This window comes from Macaca mulatta, chromosome 8 (assembly GCF_049350105.2).
Source record: "Macaca mulatta isolate MMU2019108-1 chromosome 8, T2T-MMU8v2.0, whole genome shotgun sequence".
In the NCBI taxonomy this organism is placed as follows: Eukaryota; Metazoa; Chordata; class Mammalia; order Primates; family Cercopithecidae; genus Macaca; species Macaca mulatta.
The window spans coordinates 118,251,029-118,270,913 of NC_133413.1; the positions used below are offsets into that span (position 1 = coordinate 118,251,029).

Genomic DNA, 19,885 nt, shown 5'->3' on the forward strand with positions numbered 1-19,885 from the left:
TTGTACAATTCTTTAAAGCAGAAACCTGATTGGGCATGGTAGCTTACGCCTGCAATCCAGCACTTTGGGAGGCCGAAGCAGGCAGATCACCCCAGGTCAGGAGTTTGAGACCAGCCTGGCCAACATAGTGAAACCCCGTCTCTAATAAAAATACAAAAATTAGCCAGGCGTGGTGGCAGGCATCTGTAATCCCAGCTACTTGGGAGACTGAGGCGGGAGAATTGCTTGAACCCAGAGGGTGGAGATTGCAGTGAGCCAAGATCGTGCCATTGCACTCCAGCCTGGGCGACTAGAGTGAGACTCTGTCTAAAAAAATACAATACAATACAGTACAATACAATACAATACAATACAATACAATACAATACAATAAGCAGAAACCTGTGAGTCATTGAGGTCTCTTCCCTCTCTGTTACCCTTGTGTCCAGTGAACCACCTTCTGCTGGTTCTATCTTCTAATCTCTTGAATCTGTCTCTTCTTCCCTACCTCAAGTACCACTGCCTTAGCTGAAGTCCTCGTTTCTGGCCTGGGATTAGAGCAACAGCTTCCTAATCGGTCTCTGTGCCTCCTCTCTGGCTCTGCTCAACCTATTTCCTCTGCTGACAACAGACGATATTCTACAACAAGGGCATTATATGTCTTCCCAGCTTACAAATCCTCCATCCTCAGCTTCCAAGATTTCATTTCTCACACTTTGCATTCCAACGCTCAAGTAACTCTCTGCTATGAGTACCCTTTACCCTCTTGCTGTTACTCACCCTACTCCTCCTTCAAGATAGTTTTATAACACATTCTCTGGGAAATCTGAAGACTCACCCATCTCCAAGGGCAAGTCACTGATGCCCCATGGGTTCCCTGAGCAGCCGATGTGTCACCCTCACAGTTCTTAGCACATTCAATTCCCTTCCATTTTGTTTTTTATAAAAACACACATTGGCCCTGCCTAGTATATAAGCAGTAAATGTTTGCTCAATGTGTACGCTATATCAAGCAGCCTAAGACATCCCCTAAATTATAGTCTTCCCCTCTCTTTCCTCAGCAGATAAATACCTACTAATACTGTTGGGAAAACCATGCAAGTGGCTGTTTTCATCAGGCTTCCTTAATTCTACCACTGCCTGTATTCCAAAATTAAAGAATATTATAGGCTTCTAAAATGTAGTCCTTATCCATGTGCTGGTTTCATAAAGATTAAACTAAAGTAAAATAACTCTAACACATTATTTAGAACATTTCTGGTTTAAGTGTAATCAGAATACAGTCCCTGAATTTGAATCCTATTACCTTTAGTTGGTCAACATTAATCACTCATCTCCAGGTCATCTATCAGGTCTTGTCACTGGTCCTTTCACCCCTCATGCTCATGCATTTCCTCTAAACCTAGAATGCCCCTAACTCTTCACAGCCTCACCACCCAGGTTAGATGGTGAAGGAAGGGAAGGATACAGCTGAGCCCCACAATTTTTCATGACTGTTCTAACCTAACCACTAACTTGTCCCTTCCGTGATCCCTTCTATAACTGTGCAACACACTGACCCCACTGGCCGATTGGGCTTCAGCATCACTTTATGTAATGATGTTATCTAATACTGTTGTCTAATTCTGTATCAGTTTCATATGCAACCTGATGGTCTCCAACCTAATGGTCCAAGTATCTTCCAAATAAAGACATTTGTTATTTTTATTTCTCATGTAATCCCAAACATACTGGGGTTCCATCAATATATTTGGAGGTCTGCATCTTTATAGATCTTCAAACACATTATATAGAATTTATGGTACTTAGAGTAATTATATGTGTGTCCACAGTTGTCCAGATTTGACTAAAGACATTTCAAAGACATTTATGTTAATTCTAAATACCTAGACTTTTTTTATCCCCAAATGCATCATTAAATTACATTATTCAAGAATGACAGGCCGGGTGAAGTGGCTCATGACTGTAATCCTAGCACTTTCGGAGGCCAAGATCGGTGGATTTCCTGAGCTCAGGAGTTTGAGGCCCGCCTGGGCCACGGGCAAAACTTCATCTCCACTAAAAATACAAAAAATTAGCCAGGAGTGGTGGCGCATGCCTGTAGTCCCAGCTACTCGGGGGGGCTGAGGCACAAGAATTGCTTGAACCCAGGAGGTAGAGGTTACAGTGAGCTGAGATCATACCACTGCACTTCAGCCTGGGAGACAAAAAAAAAAAAGAAAGAAAACAGGTGTTTCTAAAGGCACTCAAACTTGATGACATGTAGTAATTCTTTAAAAACACCTAAATAGTGATCTTGGAGTTCACAAATTAAAAGATGATTATATTTAACTTTGGATTTTCTTATATGTTAAAAATGACTAGTTTTTAAAACCTGTGTCATTTTATTTCAAAAGCAAAATGTAGCAGCTCACACCCGTGATCTCAGCTACCTGAGAGGCTGAAGTGGGAGGACTGTTTCAGGCCAGGAGTTAGAAACCGGCCAACATGGCAAGACCTCATCTCTAAAAATATTTAAATAAATAACAGCCAGGCATCTCTAAAAATATATTTTTTAAAAAATTAGCTGGCTATGGTGGCGCATGCCTGTAGTCTTAGCTACTGGGGAGGCTGTAGGGGGAGGATCCCTTCAGCACAGAAGGGATTGAGGCTTCAGTGAGCTATGACTGTGCCACAACAACAAAAACAACAAAAAGGAAGCAAAGAAAGAAAAACAGGAAACAAAACGTAGTGTTCTCTTAGCCTAAATACCTATTTCACAAAATGTCAAAACAAGGATAGAATCATAAAACGTAGCAGAAATAGCTGAAATGTAGCAAATTCATGGATCCAGAATTATAAAAGAAGTCATTTCCGTATTTGTTTACAGATGATTTTTCAAAATACTACTTCTGGCAAAAGTATATTGTTTTCTTATACATAAATTTGGAGGTTAAAAAAAGTTGACTGCTCCTTTTTCCTTAATTTCAGCATATTTCTGATACCTTCCTGGTACTTGACATAAAAGAATCCCTAACCTTGATTGACAGGAGGTAGATACTTCATAAATTGCTGAATAAATGTTTTCCAAGGCTAATTTCCTCACCTATGTTTTAGACTCTATCCTCTTCTGTCCCTTCAGTGATCTTGTTTCTTCATTTTTTTTTTTGTCTATCCTCCTCAGCTGGCTCTTTCCTAGTTATGTCTCCTGTCACTCACAGACACACACACACACTCACACACACACACCCCAACTTCCCCATCTGTGTAAGCCTTCTAGTGATCAGATACTCTTTTTAAATATACTTAGAGGAAGAAGAGAACGAGTGGTATAATCACTGGCTGCTTTCCTATGACTCCATGTGCTCCCCAAAACCATAGCAATCAGGATAGTGCCCCAACAAAAACAATGAAATGGCTCACATGAAGGTCAGCACTCTATTGTTTAAACAGTGCAACGTTAACATTGACCACTTTCTTCTTCTCAAATCTTCCCACTTCTGCTTCTGGGACATCATCCTCTCTGTTTTCCTAGTGACTTGGTCATAGCCTCCTCCCCTGGCTTTTCTTTGCTTTCTGTTCAATGTCAATATTAATATACTGTATTTTTTAGGTATTATACTGTTTGGACATTTGAGTTGTTTCCAAGCTGTAATTAGAATAAATAGTGTTGCCATGAATAATGTTTTATATGTGTTTTGTTTACAAGTCAAGATAGTAGTTATGCCAAAGGAGAAGACAGTAAGTGAATGGGAAGTTAGTGAGTGGGTAGTACTAACATTCTTTCTTGACATCAGTGGGAGTTAAATGTATCTATTTTGTAATAGTTCATTAAACACTCCATTTATTATTTGTGAATTTATTTCTGCATGATACATCAAAAAGTTTATTTTTTAATAACTAAAAACATGACAGTTGTGCAAATAGAAAAAAAGGGGGGCAGTGACTCTGGTAAACATCCTACAATGCCAATATTTAAGTGACAAATACATGTTCAGCTTCATTTGTATCAAAGAAAAAGCATATTAAGAAAAAAATGCAGTTTTATCCTTGTTATTAATAACCAGAGAGATGCAAGCAAAAATGTCCACTGTTAGTGAAGATGTAAACTGATACAACTTTTCTAGAAATTCATTTGTCAATATATATCTTTAAAACATGTATGTTTAAACGTTCATCTTATAAAAATAAACCAGGCAAATGTGTAAAAATGTGTATGAGAGAGCAAGAATTTATGTATAAGGATATTTTTCACAGAACTGCTTATAATTATGAAAAATTAAAACCAAAATTTCAATAGGCAATTAACTAAATGTAATCATTCAGTAGAATATTTGCAGCCATATTTAATGGCATGAAAATATGTTCATAATTCATTAAAACAAGTTACAAAACACAATGACACATTTGTAAGGTGAGGAAAACAACAAATACTCATAGAAACAAAAATGTCAAGAACAGAAGATGAAACGGTTTTTGTTATCTTTTGTTAACTGTTGTTATCTCTTGTTAACTGTTGTTATCTTTGAGAGACGTGTTTGCTTTTGCGTTTTTTAGGCCTAGGTACTCTTCTAAGCTTTCTGCAAGGACTATGTAGAACAATTTAAAAAACAAAGTTTTATGTAAATGGTTTCATTAATGAATGAGAAAAACATGAATGAAATAACATCTAACATAGTATCAGGGACAATGGCAGCTTCTAGTGTCTGTTAGTACATGTATTTACAGAATTACTCAGATAGTTGTTGGATTGGTTTCCGTAAGTGTGGTTGAAGTTTATAAGCTTCATACTATGTGTACCAAGAAGCCAACCTCAGACAACTTTTCAGAGAGCAAATCTTCCTTCAAAAGAAGGAGATTAATTTACATTGGAAATCACACTCTAGTGATTAGGAAACAGATGAGCAAGTTTCACTTATAAGATTTTTTAGGCTACTATTGCTAAAAGTATAATTTTCTTCTCTACTATTGAGGAATAATCTTTTAAGGAAGTGAAAAGTAGATATGATCTCAAATTCTAAGTCTGTGACAGCTTTTCCAATTTAAATCTTTCTCATCCCCTAAACAAAATACAAACATCAATGCAATATATGCAAAATAGTCATGAAAAAGAGCAAATAATTGGTATGAAAGAAACATGATTATCCAAAGTCATATACTGATAAGAAATAATTTTCCATTTTTCACTTTGCTCCAATGGGGTCTTGTTAATAGCACTTCCCGCTTGTACCAGGTAACGATTTCCTCTAGGTCAGTAAACTCCAACATTGATTGTATTCACTTACAAGAAGTCTATCCATAGCAAAGCCTTTCTCATATGCAGATTTTCTTTCTAAGGCTGATTTACAGTCACTGCTCTCCTTTCCATTTCTGAGAAAAGAAAACTAAGCCAAAATGTGCTATTAACTCCTGCCTGAGAGTATCTCTCTAAGGAAGACTCCACTCATATACTACAAAGTATTGCTGAGGTGACCATTCACACCAGTTTGCACAGGATGGTCCTGGTTTACATCCAATCTCCCTGCATAGTTGTTAATGACAGCCTCTTTCACTTCCCAGTGTCCCACATTTAGTAATATATTATATGGCCAGCCTCTTATCCATATACAGTACATACAATGCCAGCTCTAGAACTTGGAATAAATGCCTCTATCCACCTACACTCTTGCCTTGTCTTCCTTGTGCACTGGTAGTCCAGAATGAAAAGCATAAAGAATAAAGTTGTGGACTCAAACCATCCCCCGATAGGTAGTCTAAAGCAATCTGAACAGGAATCCTTTCCAAGGTGGACCCAATCTCCTTCTGGAAGTTTATAAACTATGAGAGATAAACTATCAGGTAGCCTAAACCATATGCCTTAAGAACAAAATTCATATTTGCAAACAATTTGCAAGCCAGTCTATTAACTGGTGGGGAGTTGTTTCCTTTAAATGTTAATCCAAACAATTCCATGAAATGAAGGTAGATCCAAGTTTCCTGTAAGCCTAAATATTTCTAACTCTGCTAATGACATAACCTCATCCAGTACCTCAGCTAGAAAACCTTACGATCAAGTTTGATTGTTTCTCTTAGCCCTGTCCAGGTAGTTACCAGGCCCCATTGTTTCTATTTTTAAAGCCTCTGCAATTCATTACCCACAAAAAAAATCATCAGAACAAGATTTCTAATCTGTATTCATTACAATAGCCTTCCTCTACTTTTTGTTCCTCTCCAGTTCATCTCCCTCACTTCTGCTAGAATTATCTTAAAGCAATATCTTTAGTTCACTGCCTACTCAGTACCTCAGATAATAGCAAGACTTCTTAGCCTGGCAGGCAACACGTTTATCAGTTACACTGCAGCCTCCTTTTCCATCCTCAATTTCAACCACACCTCCCACTAGGCATAGGCTCTTCAATGGATTTCATCCAGCTACCGTACTGCTCTTCCAGGAAGTGTTTAAAAATGTTTGGGGACACGTTTGCTTATAACAGTAGTTTGAAGACACAAAGGACATTTAATGGGCAGGGACCAAGGACACTAAATGTCCAGCAATGTAGGACAGGTCCCAAGAAACAGAGAACTGCATTGCCAAAATGCCAAGTAACACTCCAGGTTCTTGTTCTTGTTCCCCAAACACATTATTTTTACATATATGTGGATCCTTCTTTCTAAATTTATTTAACCAGCCCCCACTAGTTCTGCCACCTTCCAAAATAATATTGTCCTTGGATGATGTAATTCAAACTCTTCTCACCTAAAGACTGTCTTGCCTGAATAGTCACATACACAGTGTGTTAGTGGGAGATCATTAAATCACTCTCAGAAATATGAGATTTAATTATCTCACATATATACATATATATGAGAGTGATTTAATGATTACTGACACAGCACTTAATATATTAAATTATGAATAACCTGCTTACCATTTGTCATTTTATTCTGTGGTCCCCTTGTTCTTATCCCTTCTATCCCCTAAAATTTGAGTTCCTTAAACAAAGGGATGTTCCTTTGGTATCTCATTTATTTTTTTAAACCACAATTTCTATGGCTGACCTAGAAGATGAGACTCATTCTAAGTGACTTTTGGATTAAAAGATGAAAAACTGCACCCTCATTCCTATGTAAAAAAAATGCCATTCCTTAAACTTTTTAAAATAGTTGTTAAACTTATACCTCAGATTACTTTAAAATAACCTAAACATTTTAGTTACATCAGTAATGCTACTTAAAGAAACCACCTTTACCATATGTTTAATTGCAGGTTAGACTAGCGAAGATTGCCAACTCACATAAAAAGAGAAAAAGAAGCTATAGAAATTGGTAAACCAGAGAGATTGTTCTCAGCATAAAGTACTTAAATTCCTTTGTGGTTTGTTCTTTTATAAGCACTAAGTACTCTTTACAAAAATCTGTCAAACAAGATTGTGCTTGAGATCCTTATGATTAAAAAACTACTTACATAATCTAAAATAAAGTGTGTATGTGTGATTGTGTCTTACAGTTCTATACAAAACAAAGTAAAAGTGCTCTTATCCTACCACACTCATTTTTTGCAAGTTTGAGCTTAGACCTTTTTTTTTTTTTTTAGATGACATCTCACTCTGTTGCCCATGCTAGAGCACAGCGGTGCTACCGCAGCTCACTGCAACCTCTACCTCCCAGGTTCAAGTGATTCTGGTACCTCAGCCATCCCAGTAGCTGGGATTACAGGTGTACACCATCATGCCTAGCTAATTTTTGTATTTGTATAGAGATGGGTTTTCCCCATGTTGGCCAGACTGGTCTCCAACTCCTGGCCTCAAGTGATCCACCCACCTTGGCCTCCCAAAGTGCTGGGATTACAGGCATGACCCACCACACCCAGCAAGCTTAAACTATTTCTATCACCTATTACATTTTTTTAAAAAAAAATCAGTCAAGATCTTCAACTTAGCTCCTCTCCTAAGTTACATATCCAGCAATACAGGATAGACAAAGCCAAATGCTCACTTGCGCATCTGTTCATATCTGGGGCTCGGTGTCCATAGTACCCAGATGGGCAGGAATGCAGGCACTCTCCATACTGGCGCATCCCTTCTCTTCGAAGGAAGAAGAACAACTTCTGTTGACATCGGCTGCACCCATTGTCCTTTGAACAAGACAAACAACCCTTGCAAATGGGATTTGATACATAACTAGCTGTAAAAGAAAAACAAAAATTGTGTTTAATTGTGAGTATAATCAGACTTTTGATAAATACACCCTGCTGAAAATGTTTCTTTTCTTTCTGCTATACTTACATAGAAGAAATACTAAATAAAATATCCCTGCCCTTCGTGTCTCTACCTCCCCCACCCAAAAAGTGGTTAATACACAACCAAACTTAGAAACAAAGAGGAAACTCAGAGGCAGAGTTGAGTCCAGAAGCTAAAGCTGAATGGCTCATGGGAATGTCAGACCAGCCAGAGGTAAAATTTAGGGCAAGGTCCTCAACCCAGGCCAAGAAATATTTATGTGAAGATCTGGCACTTAGCTCCTTTTATGTAGACGGAGTCAAGAGGGCTGTTTGTCCATGACCCCCTGCCCTAACTGGACAGAGCAGAGAATTCTGACCCTAGCTTGGGAGGACACAGCAGGTAAGCACAAGAGAAAATATAATTCATGAGACATAAGAACACCAAGTCCACAAGGCTGGGATCCAAATTAAAATTATCATTGTAGTATGATGTTAACAAGTTAAAATAAGAATTTGTCCAGATCCAGGAAAACCCAGAAAGAAAAAATAAACATAGAACTACTCTCTAGACATTTTCTACAATCCTGAGACCTGGACTTCCATGAAATGCTACCTTAACATCAAAATGAACAAATCACATGAGCAAGTAAACCTTCATGAGAAACAGTCATCAATATCAGCAACAAGAAAACTTCACACCTAAAAAACCAGAAATAAGGACACTCTGAAGGAGCCTTTAAAATAAGTATTTAGAGATTATCTGAAGAGATAAAGGGATAACTAGAAATCACATGGGAAAAAGCAAGAATATGCACATTACAATGAAATGAAAATTCTAAAACTTCACAAAAAAATTCTATGAACAACTTGTATGGTAGAAGAAAATGACATAACCAAAAACACTTTTAAAGAACTGTATCACAAAACAAGATAAAAAGGTACTAAGCATGTAAGAAAAAAACAGAAACATTCAAATACATGATTAGTAGTTACTACAGAAGGAAAGAGTAAAGAGAATGAATAAAACACACCTTAAACAGAGAGGCAACTTCAGCAAAGTCTCAGGATACAAAATCAACATACAAAAATCACTAGCACTCCTACACATCAACAACAGTCAAGCCAAGAGTCAAATCACAAACAAACTCTCATTCACGATTGCCACAAAAAGAATAAAATAACCAGGAATACAGGTAACTAACGAGATGAAAGATCTCTATAAAGAGAACAACATAACACTACCCAAGAAATCAGAGATGACACAAACAAATAGAAAAACATTCCATGCTCATGAATAGAAGAATCAACTGTATTAAAATAGCCATACTGCCCAAAACAATTTGTAGATTTAATGCTATTTCCATTAAACTACCATTGACATTTTTCACATAACTGGAAAAAACTATGTTAAAATTCACATGGAACCAAAATAGAGCCCAAAGAGCTAAGGCAATAAGAAGTAAAAATAACAAAGCTGGAGGCATCATGCTACCTGACTTCAAACTATACTACAGAGCTACAGTAGCCAAAACAGCATGGTACTGCTCCAAGAACAGATAGGCCAATGGAACAGAATAGAGTACCCAGAAGTAAGACCACACATCTACAACTGTCTGATCTTTGACAAACCTGACAAAAATAAGCAATGGAGGGCTGGGTGTGGTGGCTCATGCCTGTAATCCTAGCACTTTGGGAGCCCAAGGCAGGTGGATCTCCTGAGGTCAGGAGTTCAAAATCAGCCTGACCCACATGGAGAAACCACATCTCTACAAAAACTAAATAAACAAACAAACAAACAAACAAAATACAAAATTAGCTAGGCATGGTGACGAATGCCTGTAATCCCAGCTACCTGGGAGTCTGAGGCAGGAGAATTGCCTGTACTTGGGAGGCAGAAGTTGTGGTGAGCCAAGATTGCACCATTGCACTCCAGACTGTGCAACAAAAACGAAACTCCATCTCAAAAAAAAAAAAAAAAGAGGAGAGAAAGAAAGAAAGGAAGGAAAGAAAGCAAAGCAAAGCAAAGGAAAGGAAAGGAAAGGAAAGGAAGAAAGAAGGAAAGAAAGACACACACACGCACATACACAAACACACACAAGCAATGGGGAAAAGATTCACTATTCAATAAATGATGCTGAGATAACTGGCTAGCCATATGCAAAAGATTGAAACTGGACCCCTTCCTTATACTATATATAAAAGTTAACTCAAGATGCATTAAAGACATAAATGTAAAACCCAGAACTATAAAAACTCTGCAAGAAAACCTAGGTAATACCATTTAGGATATAGGCACAGGCAAAAATTTCATAACAAAGATGCCAAAAGCAATTGCAACAAAAGCAAAAATTGACAAGTGGGATGTAATTAAGAGCTTCTGTACAACAAAAGAAACTATCGTCAGACTGAACAGGTAACCTACAGAATGGCAGAAAACATTTGCAAACTATGCATCTGACAAAGGTCTAATGTTTAGCATCTATAAAGATCTTAAATTCACAAGGAAAAAAATCATTGACAAGTGGGCAAAGGAAATGAACAGACACTTCTCAAAGGAAGACACACAAGTGGCCAACAATCATGAAAAACTCAACATCACTGAATATTAAAGAAATGCAAATAAAAATCACAATGAGATACCATCTCACACCAGTCAGAATGGCTATCATCAGAAAGTCAAAAAATAACAGATGCTGGTGAGGTTGTGGAGAAAAAGACACGCTTATATACTCTTTGTGATAGTGTAAATTAGTTCAACCATTATGGAAGATGGTGTGGCAATTCCACAAAAACCTAAAGACAGAAATACCATTCAACCCAGTATCCCACACATACACACATATGTTCATTGCAGCACTATTCTCAATAGCAAAGACATGGAATCAACCTAGATACCCATCAACAACTGACTGGATAAAGAAAATGTGATACATATATTATATATATATAAAATATATTATATTCAATGCTATTACTTATATATTATACTTATATATTACCTATAATATTACTTTAACATATAACATATATATTACTTATATATTATAATGTATATAATATATAATATACATGATATATCATATCATATATGGTATATAAAATATGATATATATGTATCATATGCTATATTATATATTATATATCATATATTTTATATATTATATATGATTATGTGATATAGTTTATATATATTTTATATAGATTATTATGTTTTATATATATTACACACACACACACACACACACACACCATGGAATACTATACAGTCTTAAAAAAGAATAAGATCATGTCCTTTGCAGGGACATGAATGGAGCTGGAGGCCATTATTCTTAGCAAACTAACAGAAACAGAACAAAATACCTCATGTTCTCACTTATAAGTGGGAGCTTAGTGATGAGAACACATGGACACACAGAGGGAAACAACAGACCCTGGTGCCTATTGGAGGGCAGAGGATGGGAGGAAGAAGAGGATGAGGAAAAATAACTAATGGGTACTAACCTTAATACCTAGGTGATGAAATCATCTGTACAGAAAACCCCCATGACACAAGTTTACCTATGTAACAAACCAGCACTTGTACCCCTGAACTTAAAAGCATATGTTAAAAAAGGAATAAAGCACACTATTCAATGAGATAATGGCTAATTTCCAGAATTAAAGACATGAGTTCTTAGATTAAAAATTAGGAGACTGAACAAAACAAATAAGTCTACATCTAAATACAGTACATTTCCATATCATGAGAATAAAGTCAAGCCAGAGAGAAATAGCAGATTATCTAGAAAGGGATAAAACTTTGACTGACAGCAGACTTAGAAAAAAATAAAGTTAGATAGCCGAGATACTATCCTCAACATGTTGAGGAAAAATTATCAAACTATAATTCTATAAGCAGTTATAGTTTAACAATGTGAGCAAAATGAAGATATTTTAGCCAAAGTAAAGGCAAAGAACTTAATTTTTTAAAGCATTAGCTAAAATATTAAACTCTGAATATTGGAGAAAATAAAATAGAACCCAGAGGAAGTAGATTGCAAGAAGCAATAGTGATCACACCAATTGAAAAATACGTTCATGTCTGTATGCAACAGAATACCATGTAGAAAACATATGATTTTCAAGTTTTGAAAATAAATATCTTATATTCACAAAAATAACACAGAAGACTTGAGAAGGAAACCAAAGTTAAAACATTCAGAGTTTCCGCATTATCAGTGAGGAAGACCAATGTAAATTAAAATGTCATTACTATAACTTTAAGGTCCCAACTACAAAAACAATAACAGAATCTGTAACTTCTAAACCAGTGACAGCTACAAAAGATGTAATATATGTCTAAAATATGAGTAGGAAGAAACAATCTGAGTATCTATGAAAAAATGATGGTATATTCTATAGACAATATCTATAGACAAATGATGGTATATTCAAGCTATTTGAGTTTCACTCAGTAATAAAAAGGATAATACAGATACACATGACATGAAATTCACATACATTATGCTGATCAAAAGAATCCAAACAGATACAAAAAGAACATGCTCCAGATAATTTCATTTATATTAAGGTCAAAGGCAGGCACAGCTAATCCATGGTGATAGAAATAAGCAAACTACATGCCTTTGAGGATTGAGGACTGACTGGAAAGGGGCATAACAGAATTTTCAAGGGATGGAGGAGGTATATTAGTTTCCTTGGGCTGCTGTAACAAACGACCACAATTTGGTGACTTAAACAACAGGAACTTATTCTCTCAATTCTAGAGACTAGAAGTTTGAAATCCCAATATCGTATCAGCAGGGCATGCTTCCTCTCAAGGAGTCTGGCAAATCCTTTTCTGCCTCTTTCACCTTTGGTTGTCCAAGTCATTCTTTGGATCATAGTTACATAAAGTTAATCCCTGCCTCCATTGTCTTATGCCTTCTTCTCTTGTATCTCTGGGTCTTTTTCTGTCTCTTACGGTGACACTCCCATTGGATTTAAGGCCTACCTTTATCCCATAGAACCTCATCATCATCCTTATCTTCGCTGCATCTGCAAAGACCCTTTTTCCGAAAAAGGTCAGCTTCTAAGTTTTGAGGAGGACATGAGTTGGGGTGGTGGGGTGGGAGTGCACTAGTCAATTTGCTAAAGGGGGTGGTGGAGATATGCTATATCTTGCCTGGATATTGGTTACACAAATGTATACATTTGCAAAACTCAAAACTAGGCATTTATCTAAGTATACTTGTATATTTTTACAATTAATGCGAACAATTTACAAGTAAATTATATCTCATTTTTAAAAAGTAAAGCATATAGAGGCTATGTGCTAATTTCAGTACAATGTACTTACTTATAATTACATCTCTTTTGAAGATTCCATAAATTATATTACTCATCAATAAGATATCATTTACTTTTTTTTTCAAACTAAAATATCCTACTGATGGGACAAGGTGGGAGAAGACAGTACTAAGCAAATGTTGAAATAGCATCTAGGATAAGTTAATACCTGAACCATATGAAGTTTACTGAATCTGATGGGGACAATGGTACCTTAAAAGAAAAGACATAAAATACTCTTTCCTATAGCTGGTATAACATGTAGAAATGATACAATCTGAAATATTATAATTTCTAAAATATGAAAAAGTCATGTAACTTTTAGTTTTCACTACACCAAGCAAGGTCATAAATACAACAGAATACACGAGGTCACAATGACTTCATTTTATTGAGTTAACCCAAAAAATAATTAAGAGAGAATAGAAAACTCATCAATTATTGAAACTTTCAGCTTTGAGACTACCTATTGCTTGCCCTCCATATAATCATTCTTGTGTATAAAACTAATATAAAGCAATAAATGGTCAGACTGGCAGCTATACAGAGTACATTGTATACCATGTCATTCCTTTATTTATAATAATTTAATGGCCATTATATTTATAGCAACTTGTAGCAAATCTATATAGATTTTAGATCCACAAGAGTCTTCCTTCTTCCCCCAAGCTCCCACAGCCCTGATTTGGTCTTACAGCCTCTCATCCAGGGAAGTCCCAAAACCAGGGCTTACTCTACCAAAAGGGCCAAACAAGAAACAAGGTCCTTCAGGATCAGGAATCAAGGCCAATATAACCCCTTGAATTGGCCAGAAAGATCTACTTCTTCACATCTATTCTAGGACTCTTTTCTATCAACTGTTCTCTTTTATCTGTATGTTGAATCTATTTCACGGACGTTCTCTCACTTGAAAAACTATCTATGCTTTCCAAATAATTTCTCATTTAATACTTTATTTCCCTAAATCTGCAATTGTTGGGGGGCAGAGCTAGGGAACCAATTCAGATGAAAAATCATCCCCTCAGATAGTTACCAATAAAATTCTGGCAAACAACTTTCCAAATATTCATATATATATATGCATGTATATAATTTGTGTTTTTCATACACATCATACTGTACCTGTTAGGTCATAACTTGTTCAATTTCAGCTAAGTGGTTAGCATCTTTCCGTAACAATCAACCAAACCAATGTCACCGTCACATTGCTTGAAAACGTCAGTTAAACCTGTTGCCTCTACTTACCACCATCCTCTGCTGCGTTATCTCCAAAACTGCTTTTATGAAGACCACAACCAGTTTTCTCATCCTTCAAGATCTCATTCTCAATTTCTGATCCTCACAATTCCAATAGCCTAGGTTGCTGAAGGTTTTCTTCCTCCTTTAGCTTCTATGATAATATCTTCTCCTACAGATTTGATTCTGACCCTCACCCTTGTCATTTCCATGAATCTTCTCACAATTCAAGCCTTTATCACTTCTCATTTGGATAGTTATGAAGTCCCAACCCTAGACCTACCTCTCCCTACTTCACTCTACATTCTATTGCTGAGTTAATTTTCCTGCTTTTATACTCACTATAGTATTTTGTTACACCTTAATATTGCCAGATAATTATGATTTGTAAATCACTTTGCATAGCTGATCAAAAATAGGCTTATACTATCTACAATTTCTCCAGCTGCCTTCCAAAGAGGTTTTATTCTGGTATCATTCTTAGTATCGTGAGTAGGGTGTGAGTGAGGTTCAAAACATTAGGATATCATTCAACTTCTCTGTGCCAGAAAGGGTAAAAAATTGAGGGGGATGGGAAAAGCTGGAGAAGAGACATAGAAACTGGGAATACTGACAGGTTGTGTGAGGAAATGGCTATGGTGGAGGAAAAGGTAGCCAGAGAGAATCCAATTCTTTTTCATTTTCAGGGTTGTCCAACATTGTAACCCACCTTAAGCACAAAGACCCTACGGAATGATATTTAGAGAAACAATTTATGACTCTTTCATGAAAAAGCCATCCCGTTAACATGAACAACTGAGACACTAAGACAACGGCAGGGGTTGTTGAATGGAGCTACATCAGAAGTAGCCCCACACTACGGAGCCCTCTGAAACATATTGACAACCTTCTGCTCTAGAATTTATACACAGATTTGAAAAACCAAGATCAAGCAATTACCCAAGGAAATATCCAACCCAACCCTAGCTTTATAAATAAAAGGAGATTCTGGAAGGTTTACAAGTACACAGCAGAATGGTTCAAGGAGGAGGTTCACTGTTCCACAGTCATCACATGCTAAAGTTGAAGCTATACTTTCAGTTCAAAAGTTAAACCAGAGCTCTTTATCACCATAAATCACGCTCCACAGTAAGAAGTGTAGAGAAAAGAGAATTACAGAACCAAGAGAATCAACACAAATTAAAGGCTTTGTTTTGTTTTTATGTATCAGAAGCCAACTTTCATCTTGACCACAAAGATCTCAGAGTCAACAAATTGTGCCCTAAATTTTTTTAAAAAGGTATTATTAAAAGCATTGCTTTATTTACTTGAACCTCAACAGACTTAAACAATGAAAATGAATTAGGGAATACTTACCCAAGTCCTTATCTTAGGTATCTTTATAACCCTACACACGAGGAATTCTCTTAAAGCAAAAGTGATGTGAGCCACACCTAACCTGAGTACTCTCTCCCCCCTTTCTCCAATCTTCAGTCATGATGCTGCTCAATGCTGAAGGACAAGAGTCCATGTGATTTTTACAATTTGAAGCTTCTTGCCCCAAACCTCAAACAGACTTTTACATTTAATTCACCATTGTCCACTATTTTAGTGGCCTTCTCCCTGTTATAAATCAATAGTTTAGTAATTCCACAAGAACTTCTCCATCTACCATATGGTCACTACACCCACCTCTGTGTCTAAACACAGGCAAAAAATAGACGTTTAAACATGCCTAGAGTAATTTATTTTGTCAGGATCTTCATAAGTCAAATGGCTCTGCCCATTGCTATGAGATTTAATTCAAGTGTGCAGGTGGATAAACAGATCTTAATTCTCAGCTTTGATGACCATGTTTATTTGCTCTCTCTGTGAGCTTCAACTTTTCCAACCCTAAAGCCCGCTGAGATCCAGAGCCTCATCATTCCAACCAAAACAGTTTTCTAAATCTAGACCCACCCAAAATTCTAAAGATGAAATATATCTCATAAAACATGGAAAATCCTGAAAACAGTCATAAACAGTGATTCTAGCACAAACCCACACATATCCCCTTGATGGGAAAAGGAATATTTCAGGGATTTGGCAAACAGGAATTTAGCAAACAAGAAAAACCATGAGGCTGAAACAAGTTAACAGTATCTCGATCACAGTTATTTCAAGAAAGAAAAAAGCAGCATAAGTATTACTCTTTATTATTAATTCTAATTAGTTGATTTGTGTTCCCCTTAAATTACAAAGTAAGTTTAGCCTTTTTATGAATTCTGGTATTTTAAAGTCTAGCCCTTTGTTAAATACAGTTATTCACATTTATCTCATAGAGCATTTTATGTAGGTGTTGAATGCCCATGTATTTCTAATGGACTCCTGACTTTTAAAAAATGTGTTCCCTTGTTTCTGCAGTTAGCCCTTGCCAAAAAGGAAGAAATCTGAATTCCTTCTAGGTGAAGGCATCCATCCTGACAAAGGTACAGATTTCTAATTCTGAAAATAATAAGACTGAACAGTGGGCTGTTGGCATCTTAGCCTCACTCTATATTTGCTGGTCAAATAATGTTGCAAGTTCAACAAATTTTTTAAATGAATTAATATTAACTTCATCAATTAATATCACAAAATTGCTAATGTATGCCTCTTCTTAACCTCAAGTTCAAGATATGTATTTAAGGAAGAAAAACTCATAGCAGGAGCAGGATTGAGAGAGGTGGTGGGAGAACCCACCTCTGGCACCATTAACAGGGAACTTGCATGTTGGATGCTATACAAATCAAGTTGGATACATTCTCCCCACTAGAGCTTGGCAGCAGTGGTATAAAAATCCTGTAATCATGTATACTACACCAAGCTCAAACTCAATTAATCAATCAACATAATAAATGTATGTGCCACACAAGATTTGACCAAAATGGAAAATGCCTGTCTTAAGATACTTTGCTTAGTTTTCTATAAAATTATAAATATTTAAATATCAAACCCAGTAGTCTAATTGTGAATGTAAAGACAACAAATTTTAATGCTAGACCATCACCATTATAAGCATTACGCCTTAGATAGAAAATAAATACCACAATTAAAAATGTTAATAAAGCTTAAAGGTAAATTTCTAAATTTACTTTAAAATTTTAGAAGGGCTATATTAACATAAATTTAATCTAGAAATAAATGATAATCAAGAGCAAAGCTTGTATCAAAAATTTCAAAATTCTAGAACTCCTAGAATTAAACTGTATTTATGGCTGGGCAACGGTGGCTCACGTCTGTAATCCCAGCATTTTGGGAGACTGAGGAGGGCAGATCACCTAGAGGTCGGAAGTTCAAGACCAGCCTGGCTAACATGGTGAAACACCATCTCTACTAAAAATACAAAATTAGCTGGGCATGGTGGCACATGCCTGTAATCCCAGCTACTCAGGAGGCTGAGACAGGAGAATTGCTTGAGCCCGGGAAGCAGAGGTTGCAGTGAGTTGGGATCGTGTGCCACTGCACTCCAGTCAGTAAGACTCCATCTCCAAAAAAGAAGCAAAAATTAAACCATATTTTCTCAGAATCTTATCTTTTCTTGAGTTCTTTAATAGAGAATGATTTATTTTTAGGTACAAGGCTTACAAAGCTTTGACTTCCCAAGAAGCATTAGCTTTGAGAAAGTCATATTGTTACCTAACAATATTATTTAAAAATTAATAAATCATATCAATTAGGAATGAAAGATTGGAGATATAATTGTCTAGCAGTATTTCCTTGGGAAAGTGGTATTTCTAAACATTTGTAAGCCCCTCAAATATGGAAATCATCTCTACAAATGAATATCATTAATGACATCAGGATTAAAGGTCTTTAATCAGATCATTTGGTTTCTCCTATTAAAATATGTATTTCACTGTACAAAAACTCAAAGCTAGGAGAAACTAGGAGTTTTTGTTTGTTTTGAGACAAAGTCTTACTGTGTCACCCAGGTTGGAGTGCAGTGGCATAATCTTGGCTCACTGCAACCTCCACTTCCAGGGTTCAAGTGATTCTCGTGCCTCAGCCTCCTGAGTAGTTGGTACTACAGGCTTGTGCCACCACACCCAGCTAATTTTTGTATTTTTAGTAGAGACGAAATTTCATCATGTTGGCCTGGCTGGTCTTGAACTCCTGGCCTCAAGTGATCCGCCTGCCTCAGCCTCCCAAAGTGCTGAAATTACAGGCATGAGCCACCATGTCCAACCAAACCTAGGAGTTTTTAAGTATTGGAGGAGAGAGTTAGAGTCACAGATCTATTTTTAACACATGAAGTGCTAATATATTCCAAAAAAAAAAAATGAAGAAAATTACCAGAACTATTAGTCCTTAAATACTCTCCAGTGCCAGCACCGTTCCAGTTGTAATTCTCATACATTGGCACCTCTGAAGGACATTCACAACCTGAATTAACTATGGCCATAGCGTGGGTCACTGGAAAAATATATGTATTTAACACAGCACAAAAAAACAGAAAGGATCTATGAGGTACGTGTCATGAATCTTCAAAGTCTGATTTAATTAAGATGTCATAGGGCAGCTCAGAATACTTAATAACTATGGTTCAAGGAAAGACGATGAACTGAGGTATGGTTGCAAAACAAATGTGGAGTCTTAGATGGTTCTGTTTGAGGGCACAACGAACCTGCCCAGAACATGATAAACACATTCTCATTCTGACCATGTACAGACATTATCAACGCTCAAGATAATCTACCAAACTGGAGGAGATTGAAAGGATACAGACCAAAGCAAATAATCACGATGGTCATCAGAAGAAAAATAACTTTGGTTTAATACATTTTACCTTGAAACAAAGCAGTGTCCCTTCAACATTTCTCACCCAAAACATAAGCAGTACATGCGGCTTGTGCATCTGGTGGGGGAGTCAGAGAAGATACTCCAAAGGAGCAGCTGATGCATATCAATAGTAATGAAAGGTACTTTTGAGAAAAAATTTTGGTGGGGGCACATCAATAGCAATGCAAGATACTTTTGAGACTTTTGTGGTTTTTTTTCTTTTTTCTTTTTTTTTTTTTTTTTTAAATCATGGGCTTGGCACCACAGAGAGAGTCTCAAGGAAAGCGAAATTTAGCACTTTGCCTGGCCAACTGAGAACCAGTCAGAGTGAGAAGTTCAAGTAGAACAGGATTCAATTGAAATAAGTGGAACTTAGAAATTCTC

At 36.5% G+C, this 19,885-nt stretch overlaps 1 protein-coding gene across 3 annotated transcripts in view; it reads right to left on the reverse strand.

The window, feature by feature from the left end:
* RSPO2 (R-spondin 2) overlaps positions 1–19,885 on the reverse strand; it is a 169,121-nt gene that overhangs the window by 75,240 nt on the left and 73,996 nt on the right. For all 3 annotated transcript variants that reach the window (XM_015145873.3, XM_015145872.3, XM_077942856.1), the window contains one exon: positions 7,933–8,121. In XM_015145873.3, the coding sequence (XP_015001359.1) occupies positions 7,933–8,121 (189 nt within the window). The remainder of the gene's footprint in view (positions 1–7,932; positions 8,122–19,885) is intronic.